Below are 21,548 nucleotides of genomic sequence, written 5' to 3'. Positions count from 1 at the left end.
TGCTTCTCCAGGAGGAAACTCCTTATATATATATTGTTTAAAATAATCACCGTACTGTTATTTATTGTTTCCGTTTTTATGTGATTAATTAATAAATAAAAATGCAAGGGGGTAAAAATGGGGGGAAAAGGAAAGGAAAGACCAAAACCAATAAGCATCAAGCATCTCTTTCTTAAAAAACTTTCTCACGTTAACGAAATCGAAAAAGCATCTCCTGTCTATCTGTCTCTCTCTGGGTCGAAAAGGAAATAGACAGCGCGAGGAGTCCAAAAGAAAGATAATTACTCAGAACAACCTTTTGTTAGCGTTGTAGAGTGATGGTTAAAGATGAGTATTAGGAGTGCATCCAAGTCCATGACTAAGTGGGAAAGAAAGTAAATAGGGGTGATGAGGGAGGGCGATTTGGGGAAGAAGGTGGAATATTAATTATTGTGAGTCGAGACCACGGCAGAGAGAGAGTTTGGCATCAGAAAAGGGAAATGAGAATAATACAAGTAAAAGGAAACTCTTTCCAGAAAAGTCCAATCCAAGAGTACGGGAAGAGGGCCACCTTTGCCTCTTTGGTTAGCCATGCGCCCAATGCCCTTGCAACGCTGTACCTCGTATTTATCAGCCTTCCTCACTCGCCTTCATCTGCGCGTCTTCTCACAACTCTTGTATTTTTTTCCTTTCCTTTTTTGTTTTTGCAGATTACTGCCACCAAATCGCTATTTTCTTGCATAAAGATAGCAAATATTACTTTTCTTAATTGAGGATATTAACTTTATATTCTTTTTTTTCTTCATCATTTTATATCTTCAATTTTATAATATTTATGATATATCTCTATAAATAATTTTATCAAAATTTATATAATTAGTATCAATTTTTAAACTTTTCTTTTAAAATAAAAAATCAAACCAAATTACCTTCCAAATAATATTATTTTAAAATTTACTTGATTCTTTTTTTAAAAAAGTAAAAAATTAGAAAGAGAAAATTATGAAGAAAACGATTTCTATTGGAAAAAAAAATGTGAAACCTCAATTTAATCCCTCTTTATATAGAGGAAAAATGAAAGAAAAAAGTTTAAGCTATAAACTTATCTATTTACTTAGTATTATATTGAAAAATTATAAAAATATTTAATATAGTCATATTTTTTTTCTTTGTCATTATTGTTTCAACTAAATCAAATGGTCTAAATTATAAATTTTTATTTAAACGATAAAAGAAAAACATATTTTTTATTTACTATTTTTCATTTTAATCCATATAATCCGAACAGAGTATTTCTTATAGCTAGCTATTCCTATAATATTTGGGACAAGCAAATAACTCGATAAAAACATAACTTCTTTTTTTTCTTATTCTAACTTCATGTTCTCTCTCTTTCTTGTACGCTCTCTCTTTGTATTTTTCATTAAAAATTGAACAAAACATATGATACTCTATTTATTTGTCTATTCAATCTCATCTAACCTAAAAACCTTTTTTTATATATATATATATATTTCATATCAAGTATATCTTAGAATACAAACTAGAAGAACTAATGAGAAAAATAAATCTACAAGCCTCTTAAGTACAAATAGACCAACAAGGCTACTAACATAAACAAGCTAAAAAAAATCTGTTAATTTAAGTAGACCACAATTTAGACTAATAACTCACTAGAACTTTAATAAGTACTTTATTATTAATTGAAATTTATTTGAAATCATGATTTTTTATATGTCATGTATCTTATTTAATAAGTTTTTTAAAAAAATTTAATTAATATTTGAGAGTGTTAAAATAAGTGTAATAAAAATATATATAGCCTCCTCTTACTGTTATAAAATAAGTCTGCTTTGATCCAATTTATGTTGGACGATAAGACATAGGACGTGTTTTGTCTTTTTAAAATGGTGAAAAACAAAAATGCAAGCGTGTGTTTTAGCGTAGGTTGGTGAGCGTGGGTCTACGCGTGTCTGACATTGGCGAAGCCAACTCAAAAACCACAGGATAGATTGTTAGATAGATTGAGGTTAGAAATTGCAATATGTTTAGTTTAAGTTCTTTTTGGTGAGAGATTATTGTATAAACTTTCTATGAGAGATAACATCACGGTTGACATCATTACCATTTATTAGGGATTAAATAAGAATATGTTGTCTGATAAAAAATTTGCAATCCATAAGTTGTGGTTTTATTTAATAAAGCTGCTTTACTTTTAATACTTCTCATTGTTTTTTATTCACCTTACATCTCATTTGAGGTAACGTGGTTCGTACCAAAAAAAAATAAAAAATAAAAAATACTGTACCGCAATTTTAGTTCGTACTGACAGTATTTCTGTCCGATATAAAAGGAGTGTTAAAAATGAGTTGTATAAAAGATCAAATGAAATTTTTATTTATAAATATAGGTTGATATGATATATTTGAATATATAAATTAAAAATTGACACTAAATATATATTTTTTGAAGTGAACTTAGGGATGAATATGATCATGATCTAACTCATACTACTAGTTTGACACGACTTAAGGTTGATTTTATGACTTCGAGTTTTAAAATTTGGCTCGATTTATTTTAAAAATGAGTTTAAGCTATATTTTGAGTTGTTTAAACTTGATTTAGTGTCTTATAATTTAAAAAAAAACATATTTTTTAGCAACTATGTATTAATGCTATTTTTTTATTTAATAACTAATATTTTGAACATGATATTGTATTTAAAATGATATAATTTGTTTAAAAATATATATTATAAAATATTCGTTAATCAAAGTTTTATATTACTTATGTTTTATAATAATTTAACTATAAATATTAAATCATGTTAAAATTGATATATTACATTTAAATATCAATTTAACTCACTGCTTAACGATATTATTTTGGTTCTGAATCAAGTAAAATTCAAGTACAAACACATGATACCATCAAATTTGAATCCGATAAAAATAAATATAAAACTATCTAAAAAATCTCATGCTCACTGCTAATTTTTTTAAATTTTTTTTACACATGCCCACTCCTAAGTGAACATACAATAAAGATGAAATAGTTGATTAACTATAATGTCACTTTTTCCTAAAAATGAAATAAAAATACTATGATCTTTTAACAAAATTACCATCTCATCACAGAAATATAGTTTGTAAGTTTGATTGAATTCATCCATTTGACATCTCAAAGAAAAATAAAGGAAAAATGATACAACGACAATAAGATATTAGTATAATTTTAATAGTTAAATCATCTAGTTCAACTGATCTAACTGAGAAACAGTTTAACGAATAGTTTATTAACTCTAAAAAATTAGACTATTTCAAATTTAGTTAAACCAATCCAAATTCATTTTGAACCTGCATTTTTTAAATAAATGTATTTTGCTTTTCAAAAACATTATTTCAAACATTTAAAACATATAATTTAATAAGGATTACAAATAGGTAAAAATTACTTTATCAATTTCTTTTTTATAATATATATGATTTAGTCATTTATATCAAGTTAAATCTCGAGTTCTTATAATTTTATATTATATTAATTTGTCATTTTATTTTTTATTCTATATATAAATTTGTTGTTATTAAGAAAAATTATTGCATTTTATTAAAATTTAAACTTAAATATTATGATGTATTTAATTTTAACTTAAGAACCAATAAAATTATGTTTTTATTTTAGTTTTTAGTGTTATAAAATCATTATATTAAATTTAGTTAATAATAGTCATTATTAATATTATCATCATTATTATATCGGTTCAATCATAATCCAATCATTAAATATGTGAGTTAATTGTTTCAATTACCGATTTGATTTGTTTCAAGCTCAATGCAGAGTAAGAAATTATGTTAGCCTGGTTGACTTGATAATTAAAAGTATTTTTTTCTTCATGATTTATCATTTAGTGTTGACTTGACTTGCAATAATAAATTTTTTAATTTTTTTATTAGCGTCGGTTGTTGCATATTCCAGTTCCTGATAAAAATACAATAACTTAAAATGAACATAAAATGTGGTGTTGATTTATATTATTATATAGATGTTATGAAAAGGAAATTATGTTTTAAATGACTAAATTATATATATATATATATATATATATATATATATATATATATATATATATAATGTAATCGAGATATAAATTAATATATATTATATAGTAAGTACTTTATCAATTACTGATTTGATTTTAGTTTCAAGCTCTATTCTATGTAAGAAATTATGCTAGTCTGGTCGACATTAATAATTAAAACTAAATAATATTTTAATTTTATTTTATAGTGATCATGATATTAGTATAAAATAGTTAAGAGACTATCGATTGTTGTTGATAATATTTTTTTTCCACAATTTATCATTTAGTGTTAACTTGACTTACAATAAAAAAATGCTTTCAAATTTTTTTATTAGCGTCGCTTGTTGCATATTCCAGTTCCTGTTAAAATACAAAATATTAAAATTAGCAGGTGTTATATCTTTTCACTTAAGAAAGTTGATTAATAAAGTTAGCAGCATTAAATTTATTAATAATTTATATTATTTTATTGAAATTATTCTTAAGTTTATTGAGACTTATAATTTTTTTTTTCTTTTCATTTAATTATTTTCACATCTAATTAATTAATGCGTGTTAATTTTTTAATCCAATCCTTACAAGAGAAATAACTATTTATCCTTTAGATATATAACACTCATTGTAAAGTAATAAATGATATTTAAGTAAAAAATATTTAATACAAAAGATAATTTCAAAAGAATGTTATAAAAAAGGATAAATAAATTTAAGTAAAAAAAAAAATCTTATATTTAATAAGAAATGTAAGTATTTATTAGACAAAGAAAAATCTCTTCTACCCATCTATTTTGTTGAAATAGCCATGTATCTAATAAAGATAAAAGAGTGTTGGTGCAAAGTGTGATAAGGGGGAAACCGAAACGTTGTGTTTTATTTTTGAGTGGGGTTTGAAGGTGGGCCTATGTTAGAGATATAGATTTCATTAATTAAAACAAATAAACAAGTGGAGAGGAGGAAGGCCACGTCACATCTCTGGTTGCTGTGTGTTTTTCTTTCTAGTCGAGAGTAATGAGTGGAGGGCAAAAATTCAAAAAGCTAAACCTTCCCATAATGGAAGAGGGACGAGGCTACGGTGGAAGCGCTTCTTTTCCCCAAGTGGAAACAGTACCAACTAAGTGGGCCTCACTCTTTTGTTTTTTTCTCATCCCTTTCCTTCAATTATTCGAGCCCAGGCCCACCTCTTTCTCTCTCATCTAACTTGTACACCCAGTAGCACCACCAGGCCCACTAACTTTATTATCCTTAACCCCCTTTCCCTATGTATCTGACCTAACTTCTGTTGCTCCATTTAAAAATTTACATGTAGTCGCATCTAACTTTGTTTGACTCAAATTACTACTCTAAATTAACTAAAATGGGTCGTTTAGGTTCTTCTCCTTGTGATGTCCTAAGCTAAAGGAATTGGGGGCCCTCCTTAACTTCCCGTTCATAATGATTACTAGTGGACACGGATGATATGCCATGTCTTTTTTGTTTATTTTATATCTTGGTCGACAAACCTTAGTTTATGATGGTTGTTACAAAGTTGAATTAAATATCATGCTCCTACGAATCACTTTCTCACCGTCAAACCTTAAAAGAACAACGTTTGCTTAAGTTTCTGTATGTTGAGGATAGAAATTCCATTGATTGCGTGACATGTTTGCAACGAGAGAAGTTTAGATAACGTGCATGTTAATTGGTTAAATTAATCAAATATCTTCTTGTTGTCGACACATAAAAAAGTTTGTTTTGGAATCTTACTTTCCAATGGGGGAAAAGTTATTGAATAAATCATGCATCATGGACCCAAAGAATTTAAAATACTATTACTAATATTTTTCAACGACTGTGATTAATTACAAGGAAAGAATTATCAATTTTCTTCATTGATTGTATAATTAACCAATGAAATGATCTTACAGCCAAAGGGTGGTGTGGAGGTTTAAGTATTAACTAGAGCTGATTGATTTTTTGTATACCGGTTCTTTGGATATATAAAACTTGCGCTACATCTGCATAACAAACAAAAGAAAATAATGGTAAAAACTAATAAGACTTAAATAACTATATGTTTTGTGATTTTCCAAATATTAAATCTCAAAATGGATTAAAAAATTTAATGGCTTTCCTTCCTTTGCAACTTGCAAGATTAGTTTTTATACTTATTTCACTTATAAAAAAGTAGATGACTTTTTTTTGACAAAAAAAGGTAACTGACTTACAAACCCAACCAAATTAAATTCAGATCTCACGTTGAAAGAAAAGTAGATGACTTTTCTTACACGTTTAGTTTCACTTTTAAATTTTCCAATCTATAAGTTGAGCAAACATTACAAAGCATATTTAATAATCAGTTAAATTTAACTGATTATGTGGACATGATGATCAAATACTGGCTCAAGTGTAAAGCATTTAGGTTCCATCTCGTCCCCCAAAATAGTTACGTGAGCTAGAAGGAGAGGAAGCTATCATAGTTCATTGTATTTGGCTCAAACTAAATATTTTATGCATTCATTCGGAATAATAAATGTTTCACTGTTTAAGTATGGAATTAGTGCACAGGAAAGAGAGCAGACACTGTCTGTGGCAGCATATATCCTTAAAAAAATCACTAGTTTTGCTCAAGAAAGTGCAAAATGAACATATTCGAATTCTAACGTGTTCTTTCAATGAAATTAGAGAATGCGAATATTAAGGATTGATAGTATGTGGTATGGCTAATGGGCAGTGGCTTCACGTGCACATTCCATATATAGGAATATCTATTTCCCAACCACTATGTAATTTGACAATTTTAGAAAGCTGGCAACCAACCAAACAAACATGGAATCCTATGAAATGATAATTATCCCCTTTTTGCCATGTCTTTACTGCTGCTTATGTTTGGCTTTGTTATTTTTACAAAACAACTTCAAAATTTTAGGATTTGATGATTCATGAATCACGAGACGACGATGACAAGTTGTAAAATCTTTTCCAAAAATTTTCCATCAATAAAGACAGAGAATATGGACCCAATTCATATATGACCACAAGTTTGAGTGAATCTCATCAACACTATATATGAGTGACCTCTTGAAATCGACAAATTACCAAAAAAAAAATGCTTCTTTTAAAATTATCAGATCAGAAAGAGATTCACACGCACTTATAGATTGATAAATAGAGAAGAATAATGAAATATGATATTTACAATTCTTTTGCTTTTTAAAATTTAAGTTGTTATTCTAATTTTCTGTAATTAAATTATTAAAAGGAGATGTACAAATATTTTTGGAAGATATATACACGTATGAAAATATGTAAATATCTAGCTAATAAATGTTTTTTATATAATAAAAGAATTTGTTCCTCAAATTTCATCTTGATTATGTACATGTTAAAAAGTTATAAAAAACTATTTTTCATAACTTTAATGAAGTCGACATAAAAAAAGTTGGTTGGGTCGGTTTTGTATGCAAATAAAGAAGTACAAATTCTTATTTACAATAAACAACAACGTAACTCGTAATTATGTCATTATGATTTTTGTGAAAAAGAATCTCATCATTCATTTAATCAACTTTGAATTCCCTCGGCTTAATTTGGTCAAACTTGCATTTTTGTTAAGCTTTTCGTTTTAATATGCGGCTGAAAATTCATCTACAGAGATTAAAAAACAAATTATGTACAGATCAGGAGAAGTAGCCTCGTCAGCATAGACTCATCATGTGGCTGTGGGCCATCCCCAATAAAAGCTTATTTGTGGTGTGAATGACTGAATGGTATTTTTAATGGAGATTTTTTTACGTGAATAAATTGTTTTTTATGATTTTTTTTATTGAAGTAAATTTATTTGATAACAAGAATTTCTTAAAAATAAAATTTAGATGAATAAAAATAATATGTATCTGACATATAATGATATTATGATTAAATGAAAATTAAAAATATAAAAATATGAATTTTTATTTTTTTTAAATTTCTTATTATTATTATTAGATAAAATTGTGTATAAATCTTTTATAATAACGTGATAATGTGAATACTATAAGACCAGAAAAATGACTCAGAAAAAAAAATCAGTTGAAGATATAATAATATGATGAAATCCAGGTGGTTGACTTTTACGAGTCCCACTTTGATACGATTTTTATTTTTTATGGTAAAAATTATCAAAATACAAGGTGAATCATGTGATTATGCACATACTAATTAACTAATGAATTATATGAGCCATTGATAAGAATACGTGGAGAACGAACTCGTTGACGTGTGGATTAGATGGAGTTGTGAGACATCTGATACGATTTTCAACTTTCTAAATTCTGAAATCTAGAGTATTGTATTATAATTAACCTAGTAAATCATCGAAAAAAACTTTGCCAATTTATATTTAAATGAGGGATAAATCTACTCATTCTACTGGGCATCTATCTATCTCAGATACGTTTAAGATTGGCGTATTTGTCAAGTCAAAAGTCAAAAGATTAAAACAATCTCAACTGTTTTAATTTGAAACTTTGTATTGTATTCCTTTAAACAAAATTGATTTACCTTAATTCGAAAAAATGCTATTTAATATTAGATGGGATGATTCGATTTTTTTTATTGACACATATTTACATAGTTATAAAACATCTAAAAACATATTATATTTAGTATTTTTTTATACTCAACCCAAAAAAAATTACAATTGCTAAAAATCATAATTTTTTTACCCATTGAAAAATTATATTATGCCAGGAAAAAAAAAATTTAATCTTTGGCATGCATCTACTTTAATTGATAAAAATATTAGAGTGTTTGATGCTGATATCAGTATAACTTTTTAAGCATAAACTATTAAAAATAAGTTTTCATACTTAGATAATAACACTTATATACCTTCAGTAAAAAAAATTAACACCTACATACCTGTATTTAAATTGTTACTGAACAATTTTTAATTAAATATATTTTTCACAAACTATTATAAGTTACATCAGTTTGAATTAGATTGAATTTGATACAGTCTAAGACAAATTCTACATTACCTTCAAATTTGATACCAGAAATTGATTTTCTTGAACAGACCAATAACTATCATACACATGTACTTATAACTTTCACGTTATAGATAATATCAAATTGATAATATGACTTTTTTTTAGAGAAAAATGGTAATATATATGACTTATTAATTAAGCTTTTGTTATTTTGTAATTGTTTTTTTAAAGAAAGAAGATGAACTCATTTCATTAATAATATGATGAAAGATACAACTGGAAAATCTGATCAAGGACTTGGAAACAAGGATAAAAAATTGATGAAAAATATGTTATTTTATAATTATTAAATAACTGGAAAGTATGTTATTTTATAATTATTAAATAACGGTTGCTCATTCCATTCATACTACCATACTTTTCATGTTTAGTACATCATTAAAAAGTTAAAATAATTTTTAATGGAAAATTTTCCAATTATAAATTTGAAACCATTAAGATTAAATTATATTTATTTATGATGTGATTTGTAATGTGTAAATGATTATTTTTCATTGGTTTAGGATGAAAAGGTACTCATGCTCTTAAAATTCAAGGTGCCAACAGAATGACCTAAATTCCATTAGTTTTTGTTATTTTTTCATTCATACTTAGCACTCTTGAAAAAGAAAAAAAAAAACTGATTCCTCTTTTATTTATTCCTCTTTTATTTTTCCGCTATCGCTCTTTTTCTATTCGCTCTCGATATCTCGTCTCGTCGCTGTTTCTCTTTTATTTCCCCACTCTCTCTTTACTCTCTCTACAAACTTTTAATTCTATGACAAAGACAATTTCTGCTTCTTAAAATTTTCATTGTAACTTTTAATTTTAAAATAGCATTAAAAAAGGCAAAAAAAGAGTTTTATCATGAGACGGAGGATTTCACTTTCTCTTGTACCGTCTTTCTCTTATATTTTACTTAATTATCAATTTTAATCTCTAAATTGTTTTAAATGGTTTAATATCTTCAAATTTTTGGTGTATAACGTGAAAATGATTCATTTAAAAAAAATTATATTCAATTTTAACTATATGTAAAATAAATTAATTTGATATCCAGATTTTTTAAATGTTAAATTTAGTTCTCAAATTCTTAAAATAATTAATTTGGATTCAAAATTTAAAAAAATTTGAACATAAATTAAACTATTCAAAATAATATGATCAAAATTATTTATTTTTTAAAATTTGAAAATTAAATTAAATTATTTAAAATTTTAAAATTAAATTAAATAATTTAACAATGAAATTAACAATTAAGCGTTTATTTTTCCATGCGAATTAGCCACACGAACAAACTTAGGATCTAACACTTTTGTCACCTGTTTTTTATTCGACCTTTAGCCTCGCGAGACTCGCTATCTTCAAACTCGATGAGATAAGGGTGATTTTGGTTTATAATTTTTATTTTTTATTTTTATTTTCTGAAAATTGTTTTGATTTTTAAAAGATTATAATTTTGAAAATATATTTGTTTTGATTTTTTGTTTTTTGTTTTCAAGAAATAAAAATACTGAGTTTTGAAAGAAAATATATTTTTAAATTTACTTAAGACTACATTCTTTGTCAGGTTCTTAATTTAAACACTAAAAACAAAATTTTATTATTTTCAGTTTTTAGTTTGTTTGAAAAAGTATTTTCATTGTAAATGAAAATAGAAATCTAACCAAACACGTTTTCATTACTATTTTTTATTTTCATTTAAAAATGAAGATAGAAAACAACAAAATCAAATACCCGGTAATATTCTATTTTGAATAATTTTATATCATAAAACAATGTTAGCTAAATATAAACAAGATAAAAAACTTAATTTTTTTTATAGAAGAAGATAATCAGTTAAATTAATAATTAATAATACATAAAAAAATTGTATAGATCACGTTAGAAATAGGTATGCATTTAAAAAAAAATTTATACATGTTAATTATTAATTTAAGGTATACAATTAATTATAATACTATTTATATATGTATTTATTACATTATATCAATATGTATGTATGTTTTTATTATTTTTTATATAATTTATTCATTAAATCTCTACTGTTTTGCATGATAAAAAAATTAATATATGCTAGAGTGTTTGTGATTCAATTTGATTTTATTTTTCATAAAAAGTTATAGGAATTAAACTTAAAAAATATGTGTAGTTAAGGTTTGATTTGGTTTTCTTTTAAAATAATATTTAAGTCAAACCAAATCAATATTTTATTATTTGATTCGGTTTAATTTTTATAATTTTTAGTAAAATATTATTTCATTAAAACTTATATATTTGTTTTCAAGTTTTAAACTAAATTACATTAAAAAATTATTAATAAAAATTTATAAAACTTATTAATATGTTAAAATATAGAAAATGATCAAATTTTATCAATTTTAAACCAAATATATATTTAAAAAATCATACAAACAAATACAAAAAGAATTAATTTGGTTGGATTTTCAAGTTTTTTGAGCGGTTTTTGATTTTGATTGTGGTTTGATTTAGATTTAAACGCTCCTAACGTAAACAATAATTCTCTAAATAAGTAAACATTTAAAATAGTATTAGTATATGTTTTAATTTCATTGGCGAATGGAAACTTGGAACTCAACGACAAGCTATTAAGTTTTTAGGCCCATGCCCATCGTAACAACTACTTGATTGGAATGAAATGAAACACTTTAACAACTTAGAATCTCCATATGCCATGTAGGCTGTTGCTTCCTCCTGCATCGAAAAATTGCTTCCTAAACATTTTTGGAATATAATTTTACATTCTGAGTTAGCTAATTCAGAATATAAAAAAGTGTCACCAATTCAGAATTTAATTTCACCTTTCGGATTAATCCAAAATGTGAAAAAAAGCAGAAAGTAATTTTTTTGGTGTAGGAAGCAGCTGCCTTCCATGTAAATGAACCTGGGCTATCATCATGTGTTAAGATGCATCCAAGGCCTACAGCTTAAATCCCTATTTTCTTTATTTTTACATTTATTTTTGTGATGTCAGTTTACTAAAGTTTTATTACACTCATAATTCTTGACTTCTAGAATTGAATTTTTTAAGGAATCAGAATTGTATACTCTAAATTCCTGAATTTTTCCTTTGAGAATTCCACTCTCAAGGTTTATAAAACTATAAAATAAAAGCTTTGTTTTTTTAAATCATTCTGAATTTCAGAAAACAAACTTTTTGGATGTTACGTAATGCCTAAAATACTACATTTTAATTGGGCTGTTTGTTGGGCTCCCCAATTTGACATTGGGCTTACTTCCCAACTTTAAGGCTTTTCTTCGTGCACCTTCTTTTGTGTTTTTTGAAGGTCCAAGAAGCAAAAAGGGGGTGCAGGAAGTAAATTTCCAAATTTAAATAGAGCTGGATACTGACCAAAAACAAAAATTGGAGCTGGATAATGCTTCTGGAACTTGAAGTATTATTTATTTTGCTATAGCTGGAACTTGAAGTATGAAGCAAGGAATCATATATGAATTGAATATTGTTTGTAATAAGAGAATGAATGAATAAAGGCGACGACTGTATTCAGACTTCTTTTAAACAAGAGAACTTGAATATTCTGTTTTGTTGTATCTAGAGTACAGGATTGCTAATTTGCTTAGTTTTGAGTACGCGATTGATTAGCTAATTGCTATTGTTTACATGCCATGTATTAATGTAATGTTCTTATTTTGTGCAAGTGCCTAGACATTTTAAATGAATTATTTTTTGACAAAATATATATATGATTTGAGAATTGTTCATTGTCCTTAAAATTCACATGATATTAAATTGTTGAAGAAAAAGTACAAATTAAAAAAGAATATTAAAGAATAAGTATATCATTGGCATCTCATGTATTATTATAAGTATTCTTTAAATTGAAATAAAAAAGTATTCTTTAAATATAGAAATTTTTTAAAAATTAATTAGAAATGTTTAAGAAGCATCTTGAAAAAAAAGAAATGTTTCATTTCATTACAATAAATAACAGTAAAAGTTTTGATATGCCTTTTTTCTTATACTATTGTTTAAATCACATACATTCTTCACACGAGGTCACAGGAGGTAATATTATTGGAGTTGAGAACATTCAACCACATAATAAAATTACGTATGAAACATGTGGCACTTGAACAATCCAAATCCTCATGGTGCCCAATCTCTGAATTAAATTAAAAAGAAATTAATGAATAAGTGATATTTTCATGGCACTTGCAAGCCAGGCCAAAAATTTGAAGAGATATTTAAGGATATTTTGAAAAGTATATATATATATATATATATTGGTAGGCGTTGAAACGGAGAGAAGAAATTGACGGTGAATTTTGTGTTATTTGACAGTTAAAGGAAGAAATGGGTGTCTCTGCAGATTAGACATTAGAGTGTGAACTCCAAACTCTGAAACCCTCAACTCAAATCCAATCCTTTGGTGGGTTTCGAATTGGAGTCCAACCAAATTCTAAACACATGGACTCAGCTCTGTCGCGGTTGCATCTCCACAATCTCCCTCCTCTTTCCTCCGCCGCTCACCGCCCTCTCTTGCAGCCTCTCGCCGCCGCCGCTTCTTTCTACCGCTCTTCTCCTCCTCTCCCACGCCTCCGTCTCTCGCCGCTTCTCGCTGCTAACACCCTCACCGCTAATGACGTCTCGGTATCTCTTCTTAATTCTTATCTACTCAATTCCAAGCATGCTCTTCTTATCGAATTTCTTGTAACAGCTGTCATGTAAAACCGCTGGGATTTTAGATATCTTGGTGTTTTAGATGATAGATTTTCAATTCAGATTTCGGTCTCTAGCAATTTTACGCTCACTTGCTTTAGTTGCGTAGAATTTTGTTAAAACAATACGAATTTCATGTCATGGAGCTTATAATTTTAAACATGTTTTTGTCATGTTACAGCTAGTGGTTATGGTTAGAGTTAGAGTGAGTGTAAAAATGGCTGAAAGGTTTGAAATAGTATTGATTGTGGAGAGAGACAGAGAGAGAGATGTTTCCCCTTATCCTTCGGATGCTATTCTTATGCCTCCTTCGCTGGTGCAGTTGATGTGCCTATTTATAATCTAGTTTCATGCTTCGACGTGAAGAGTGACATAATTAGAGAACAAGTTCTATCTGGATCTTTTTGAATAAACTTCTTTGTAAGCACTAATAGGAGAATAAAGTAAGAAGAAAAAATGAAATAAATTTCTCCATGAGTTAAAATTATGCATAAATTAATTTGTAAAAGTTCTCTCATATTAACTTCTCCAAAACTTGTTTTTATGTTATGTATAAGTTAATTTTAACTTATGAAGAAGTTTATTTAATTTTTTCTTCTATTATAAGTACTCACTGAGAAGTTTATCCATATATTTGCCTCCTTCAAATGGAGGAAGCCCTTTTGTATTCAGGGTGGCAAAATCAAGACCGGCTTGATTTTTTGTTGTTGTCAGTTTGGCCTGATGTTCTAAGTGATTCACTATTTATAGAGTACATACTCTTATGAGAAATGTAAAAATGTAGCGACCACGTTTTGACGTGACATTATATGCAGCCAAGAAGTGGACTATACACTGTCGGTGACTTTATGACAAAGAAAGAGGATTTACATGTGGTGAAACCCACAACATCTGTGGATGAAGGTATATTTTCATACTTGGTTCATGTCTTATTCCAGAGTAGAAGTGTTTTCTATTCTTCTTCTCCATTTTTCTTTGTTGTGAAAGGAAGGGAGGATTTTTTATTTAATTCCTAACATGTTATTTTGCAACAGCTTTGGAGATTCTTGTTGAAAACAGGATAACTGGTTTTCCCGTGATTGATGATAACTGGAAACTGGTCAGCTGTTCATTCTTACCCATTTGCATTTGAGATTAACTCGGCAGAACATTGCTGGACTAATTTCCATGGAAATTATTTCTGAAGGTGCTTTTATACTCTGCAGGTTGGTGTTGTTTCAGATTATGATTTGTTAGCACTGGACTCTATATCAGGTAAATTGATTTTTTTTTTCATTTTAAAAAAAAGCAATATCTGCTCCTTTCTCATTTGTTGTTAGTTTGATTTTCACCTTATTCAAAAATCAAAACTTAACAGCACTTTCACTTCATGGGATAACAATATTTTTTTAGCATTTTTAATGCGTTTCTACCCCCAAATTAAGACCCTGTAGGTTAAATAAAGTGCGCTATGCTGGTTTCAGGTCACGGGCTAAAGGATAACAACATGTTTCCAGAAGTTGACAGTACTTGGAAAGTATGTTTGTACTTCTTTCTTTGATAGTTAATTCATCTTTACCATCATATTCTACTATTTTCTGGATTTTATATTGTTAATACAAACAAGTTGAGTTTACTGAGCTGATATTTTGGTAGTCAGACCTTAAAGAACTAAGCTGATCTGGATTGGAAAAGCAAAATCCATATATCACTACCATATATAAGTATTTCTAGGCATTAGTACCTGCATCCCAAACAACTTTTATAGGAAATTTTGCAGTTATCTATTCTATCATAGTAACCCCTCCCCTTCTAAAATATACTAAATAAATAAATTAAATATGATTTAGTGTTTCAATGCTTTCTTGTTTTAAATGCATTTAACTTAAATTAGACTTAAAATTTAAACAACATTTTATTAGGTGGGGGGGGGGGGGACAAATATATATGTGTTTGTGTGTGACTTTCCCCTCAGTTGCTGCTGTTATTGTTCATGGAAGGTTTGAAGATATTATTAGATATGCTAAAATACCCACTTTGGCAGTGATATGCAGTAAGTAACTATTGAGAAATTATTACAAATCAGTAATCTCAATTATACTGGAGAGTTAGGCTGGCCAGAAAAATCTGGCCATAGATAGTGTAAATTAAGAAGGAAGCTGCACCATGGAGAAAGTTGTCATTGAGGATAAAAAACGTGTGGCTTACTTTTTGTCGAGATTAACTTACATAAATATTAGTATGCTGCTTAGTAGAACTTTTTTATAGCCAACTTAGATGCATGCTTCTCACACTAGCTGAGTGCTAGATATTTGCTGATATTATTGGCTTTTGCAGACTTTCAATGAGGTTCAAAAGCTGCTAAGTAAGACCAACGGAAAGTTGATTGGTGAATTGATGACCACTGCCCCTATGGTCGTTCGTGAGACCACCAATCTCGAGGATGCTGCGAGGTTCTTCCATCTTTTTCCTTATTCACCCTTAAATACCCCCCTTTGCTTTTACCTTTTTTAACTTTGTTTTTTAGTATATTTTAAGCCGCCTACAAAAAAAGATGAGCATTTTTGAATGTCTATCTTTAGGTTGTTGCTAGAAACCAAATTTCGACGCCTACCAGTTGTAGATGCTGAGGGTAGACTGGTACGATAATCCTCCAATCTGTTATATTTGTTTTGTTTTTCTTTTAATTTTATTTTTAATGTTTCTAAATGGTGATTATTAATATCTAAAGGTTGGGATTATCACAAGAGGAAATGTTGTAAGAGCCGCACTGCACATGAAACAAGCGAACCAAAAGAAAGAATGATAGGATTCAGAAGATCATTAAAAAATTTGTTGCTGGATTTCCGTGCAGTAGTTCGATTCAAGTGTTCACAGAATTTGTCCAAAAAAAGAAAAAAGTGTTCACAGAAACTTGCTTGAATTAGAATTAAAATTTTAGCTTAGGCATGTATATCTTATTGTTTTGGAATTTACACGAATGTTTGTCACGGGCAATATTTTGCAAGGGCAATTATTATCATTCTTAATGATCTCGTTGTAGTTTATATGGGCCACCTTGGTGACAATGATGTTGAAAATGTGGTGAACTCGCAGCATTAATCATATGTCAAAGACTAAGGATAATTCAGACACAAATTTCAACCGGCATTAATCTACCTCTATACTAACTACTACATCGTTTTAAATCGGTTAGTGGTTGAGCTGAAGCGATGGCTGGTCATCTTGGTCCGTCAATGTAATAAAACTCATGCCTAGCTGTTGAGCAGAACGGTTGACAGTAACAGATTGGGACCTGTCTTTTGTTTCTTCATTTTATACGATGAGAAAATTAAGGACGACTTCGTTGCCTAATGTTGATCTTTTGGTCAATTTGGCCACACTACTTTCCCTTCTACTGATCTCCACGTTATTTGGTGCCCTTACGGTCTAGAAAAAAACCAAACTCCTAAATAACCGAGCACGAGGATGTTGTCCTCTTCGCTCATCCAATTCTACATTTGTCTTTTACCCTATCCTTGCCTTTTATATAGTTTTATCTCTTTTGGCTGATGATTAATTAATTAATTAATACCGAGCACGAGGATCTTATTCTTAATACGGGAGATTTACTTTATCATTAATTAATTAATCGCCTACTTACGTCAAGCACGATGTAATCCACAAGACCACAGCTGTAAAAAACCTCAAATAAAGGTTAAAAATCCTCTAATTCTCCGCTAATCATGGACTCGTAGATCGTAGCTAACCAAATATGGGGTACAGCTCAGACTCAAATCAGAAATCCTCCTCAAAGATATTTGTCGATCAATAGAGGAGCTGTAATTTTGCTTTCACATGGAGACATTTCTTTCTCTCATTTTTCTTTTCTTTTTTCCTCTTTGTTTCTCGTTTATATATATAATTTATTTATTTTTTGATACGATTGTTGTCTGAGATTTGACTAGAATTAGAAGCAAAAATGAAAATAAAAATCTGAGACGACAAAACCGATTAACCGACCCCATCATCCATCGTTGTCAAAACAGCAGTGGCCACAACGTTTTCCCTTGGCAGTGGCCCATTCCATTTCCCCTTTCACAACTCAATAATCAGGAAACAGTGTAGAACCAGAAAAATACCTAACTCTCAATCTTATCACTTTTTAGTAGTTATTATTATTACTTTAGTGGTTAGCATGGCTCACTCCCTCCTTTTGTACCCAACTGCTGGGCACAGTAGGCCATTGCTGTCCCCTCCCTCCACCTTAGTATTTCACTTCCACTGCTTCATTCTATTCTTTTTTTCTAACCCTCACCTTCACTTTCATTCCAAAAATTTCTAATTTCCGCCGAATTTCTTTTCACACACCCAAAACAACATCTTTTTTTTCCCTTCTCATAACCAGAAAGACATAATAAACTAAGAAATTTAAAGGTAAAATAAAACCACTCAAGAGACAATAACTCAGAAGAAAAAGAAACTGCTACCGGACTAGTTAATTTACATTTAACATATTTTTACAAGCCAAAAATTCTTTTGTAATATCTAAAAATTTTAAAAAAAAACTACCCAAGAGAGAAGGTTGAAGGAAAAAAGATACAGTACAGTACTCCGCACCACCACCACCACCACCACAGGCCTCATCAACAACATCATTTTGCCTCAGCCGGCGCACGTTAACAACCACCATCACCTGAATATGAAAACATGCACCTTTTTTCTTTTTCCTTCAATTCACGTTCCACTCACAGTCGGAGCTCTCGGGTTCGGGCATCTTATTCAGGTCAACAACCCGCACTGCAAAATCACCGGACCCACCGCCACAGCTGGCAGAGAGAAGCTGCCGTGGTGGCACAACATGGTGGTGATGGTGGTGAAGGGTTGCCTGAAGAGCATCGACTCTAGCACCGACCTCGGAGGCCTTCTTCCTAATAGAAGCTGCTGACATGTCACAGCCGCCGGTGAGGGCGGCGGCGCCTTCTCCGATGAGAAGCTCCGGGAAGTTAAGACGCGCGGAGGGTCCTCGAAGGTAAAAGACGGCGGTGTCGTAGGCACGTGCGGCTGCGACAGGGGTAGAATAGGAACCGAGCCAAATCCTTGAACGCTTATTGGGTTCTCTAATTTCAGCGACCCACTTGCCCCACTTCCTCATCCTTATTCCTTTGTATCTTCTCTGATCAGCACCCTCCACCACCTTCCTCGTTGCTGCTGCTGTTGCTGTTTCTCTCTCTCCTCCTTCTCTTCTTCTTCCTTCACCCTCCATCTCTCTCTCTCTCTCTCTCTCTCTCTATAAAGTTGTTAGCTTTGGAATTAGTTGTGTTTGTCAATCAAATCTCTAAAGAGAGAGAGAGTGAATCTGTTCCATGACGAATGAGAAATCTAACTCGTAAAAGACACGGAAGGGTTATAAGGGAGAGAGGGTCATGCGACTCGCGCACTAAGCTTGTCATCTGGGTAAGCCTCCACGTTGGTATGCTTCCTTTCAACCCCAGCTCTTTTTTTTTTTAATGCCCAAAAAACAATTACCAACCAGATATAATAATTTCAATATAATCTCTCTTTTTTTACGATTTCCATTTAAATTATTAATTCACCGACAAAATCACTCACTCGACCCCTCCTTTCTTTAAAAAAAATTAAAAATTTCCATATTTGTTTCTTCATATATTCATTAGTATTTGGATAAACGCTGTCAATATTAATTTTAAAATCATACCATCTATGTTTTATATTTTATTATAAAATTAAATAAAAAATGAAATTTATTATAAAATTTTAAATTCAAAATCAATCCTAATTTTTTTAACCTAAAAATAAACATATAAAAATATATTTAAAATTAATTCTCAACTCATAATCAATTTCCTAACCATAAACCTAATATACACTAATACTATGGCTAATGCCTTTCCCTTTCGTCCTTCCTTGGATATTTGTAATTTTAATTCAAAACCGTCTCTTTTAAGACGCAGGTTGTGGAAGTCAGACAACGCCGTCGCTTTTCATCAACAAGAACAATGCATGGTTGATGGTATTGTTTTCTCTGTTTAGATTTTTCCATCCCCACGCACATTGTTTTCTCCAAATCTATATAAACTAATACATTTACATCTTCTATTCTCTGTAATATTTTTCCGTTAAAAAAAAACACTTTATAATATTTTTATGCATACGTATTAGATGAATCCAATCAATTACCGTATTAATAAAATAAATTATATAGTTAAATAATTAAATTTAGTTAGATAGTTTCCTTTAAAAGTTTTATATTAACAATACTTACTAAATTAAATTTATAAAAAAATTGGAATATAGTTTAGTAGGCAACTAGGAAAATAATATTATTAATGTAAAAGTAATTATAGTATTAAATAATCATAAACCAGGGTTAATATGAATTCTAAGATAATTAAGTTGACAATCTTTCTATAAAAGACAGTTTGTAATTAAACAGTAATGTAAAATACATTTAAATTATTGGTATATATGTTATTTATTCTTAAAGATAATCAAAACAAAAATACACATGTAAATATATCTATATTCTATGTTTATATGTTTATCGATGTGTACATAATATACAAAATAAAAAGCGGTGAAAAAGGTTTCTTTGAATACGATAAAAAGGTTTTATGATATTTATAACTAGTGCAGGTATTCATTTGTGTAAGATGTATTTATTAATTCCTTTTAAAGGGAAAAGTATAATCTCCAACTCATTTTTCGGATATATTTGTGCGGTAAGAAGAAAGGATTATGAATTTTTTTTAAAAAAAAAGTGATAATTTCAACGTGTGACGGACTCAGTGACTATGATATGATATTAATAAAAGATAAAATTAATTTTTTTATCTTTTAATTTGTCTTCAATTTCAATTTTTTATGTTCTAATTGGATGATCATTATTACGTCATGTTTTGATTGAATGTTAAATACATGGAAGATGAAATACATTGTTGTTGTCATCGATCGATCAGAACATAACACGTGACATCATCATCCAAGAATATTACACATGAGAGTCAATATTTTTTTCAATGTCCAATTCTAAATTAGAAGATCAAGATTATGTTATTGAACAAAATAAGAATATAAAATTCATCACTAATTCTTAAGGGAAATTAAATTCAAAATTGAAGACAAATTAAAAAATAAAAAAATGAAATTTTACCTTAATAAAATACAGTAACAAGAAGAAAAAAAGGAAAAGAGATCTAGGGACAAAAAACTTAAAATGTATTTATAGATACTCTTCATTGAGAATTTAAGATGTTTGTTAAAAAATAAAACTTAACAAATAATATTAATATAATAACTAAAAGGAATAAAGTTAAATATATTTGAAAAAAATTATTTACTGTATTAAAAATAAAATCATTACATATTTATATAATATAAAATACTAAATATTTTTCTATGTTGTTTGTTTAAGTAAAAAAGAGAAAGAATGATCTGAGAAAGGAAAATCATGATTTTTTTTGGATTCTTTTATTGTTTGGAAAGGTTTAGAAGAAAAGAAGGAATATATATATATATATATATATATATATATATATATATATATATATATATATATATATATATATATATATATTAAAAATATGTTTTCCTTCTAAAAAGAGAAAAGCTATTGTATAAAGAAAAAAAAATAACTTATCCATGTTATATCTCATTTTTTATCCAGAATATTTATCTTATTTTATACATGTATTATTCTATGTTTTTATTTTTTTAATCAAACAACTTAGAAAAAATCATCTTTTTTTCCTTCTTACCTTCTTTTTTTCTTTTATTTCATAAATCAAACTCATTAAATCAATTATTTAGGATTATCTTT

General features: G+C 28.6%; 2 protein-coding genes across 2 annotated transcripts; one reads left to right on the top strand and one right to left on the bottom strand.

Annotated features, from left to right (window-relative positions):
* Positions 1-13,323: 13,323 nt before the first annotated feature.
* Positions 13,324-16,776, top strand: LOC114375118 (CBS domain-containing protein CBSX1, chloroplastic-like). Its single transcript, XM_028332866.1, has 8 exons — positions 13,324-13,681; positions 14,566-14,653; positions 14,785-14,849; positions 14,956-15,004; positions 15,214-15,266; positions 16,067-16,182; positions 16,312-16,369; positions 16,461-16,776. The coding sequence occupies exons 1-8, from the start codon at positions 13,499-13,501 to the stop codon at positions 16,533-16,535; spliced, it is 687 nt and encodes a 228-aa protein (XP_028188667.1). The 5' UTR covers positions 13,324-13,498; the 3' UTR covers positions 16,536-16,776.
* Positions 16,777-18,175: 1,399 nt separating this feature from the next.
* LOC114375119 (ethylene-responsive transcription factor ERF011-like) lies at positions 18,176-19,193 on the bottom strand. Its single transcript, XM_028332867.1, has one exon. The coding sequence runs from the start codon at positions 18,972-18,974 to the stop codon at positions 18,441-18,443; it is 534 nt and encodes a 177-aa protein (XP_028188668.1). The 5' UTR covers positions 18,975-19,193; the 3' UTR covers positions 18,176-18,440.
* Positions 19,194-21,548: the final 2,355 nt, after the last annotated feature.

Source organism: Glycine soja, chromosome 11 (genome assembly GCF_004193775.1).
Source record: "Glycine soja cultivar W05 chromosome 11, ASM419377v2, whole genome shotgun sequence".
NCBI classification, from domain to species: Eukaryota; Viridiplantae; Streptophyta; class Magnoliopsida; order Fabales; family Fabaceae; genus Glycine; species Glycine soja.
This window is presented reverse-complemented; position numbering and strand designations above follow the sequence as displayed.

Coding starts and splice junctions, on each gene's coding strand:
- LOC114375118 (XM_028332866.1), top strand. CDS start 13,499: ATGGACTCAGCTCTGTCGCGGTTGCATCTCCACAATCTCCCTCCTCTT. Junction 14,654..14,784: donor CACAACATCTGTGGATGAAG/GTATATTTTCAT, acceptor ATTTTGCAACAG/CTTTGGAGATTCTTGTTGAA. Junction 16,370..16,460: donor TAGATGCTGAGGGTAGACTG/GTACGATAATCC, acceptor TAATATCTAAAG/GTTGGGATTATCACAAGAGG.
- LOC114375119 (XM_028332867.1), bottom strand. CDS start 18,974: ATGGAGGGTGAAGGAAGAAGAAGAGAAGGAGGAGAGAGAGAAACAGCA.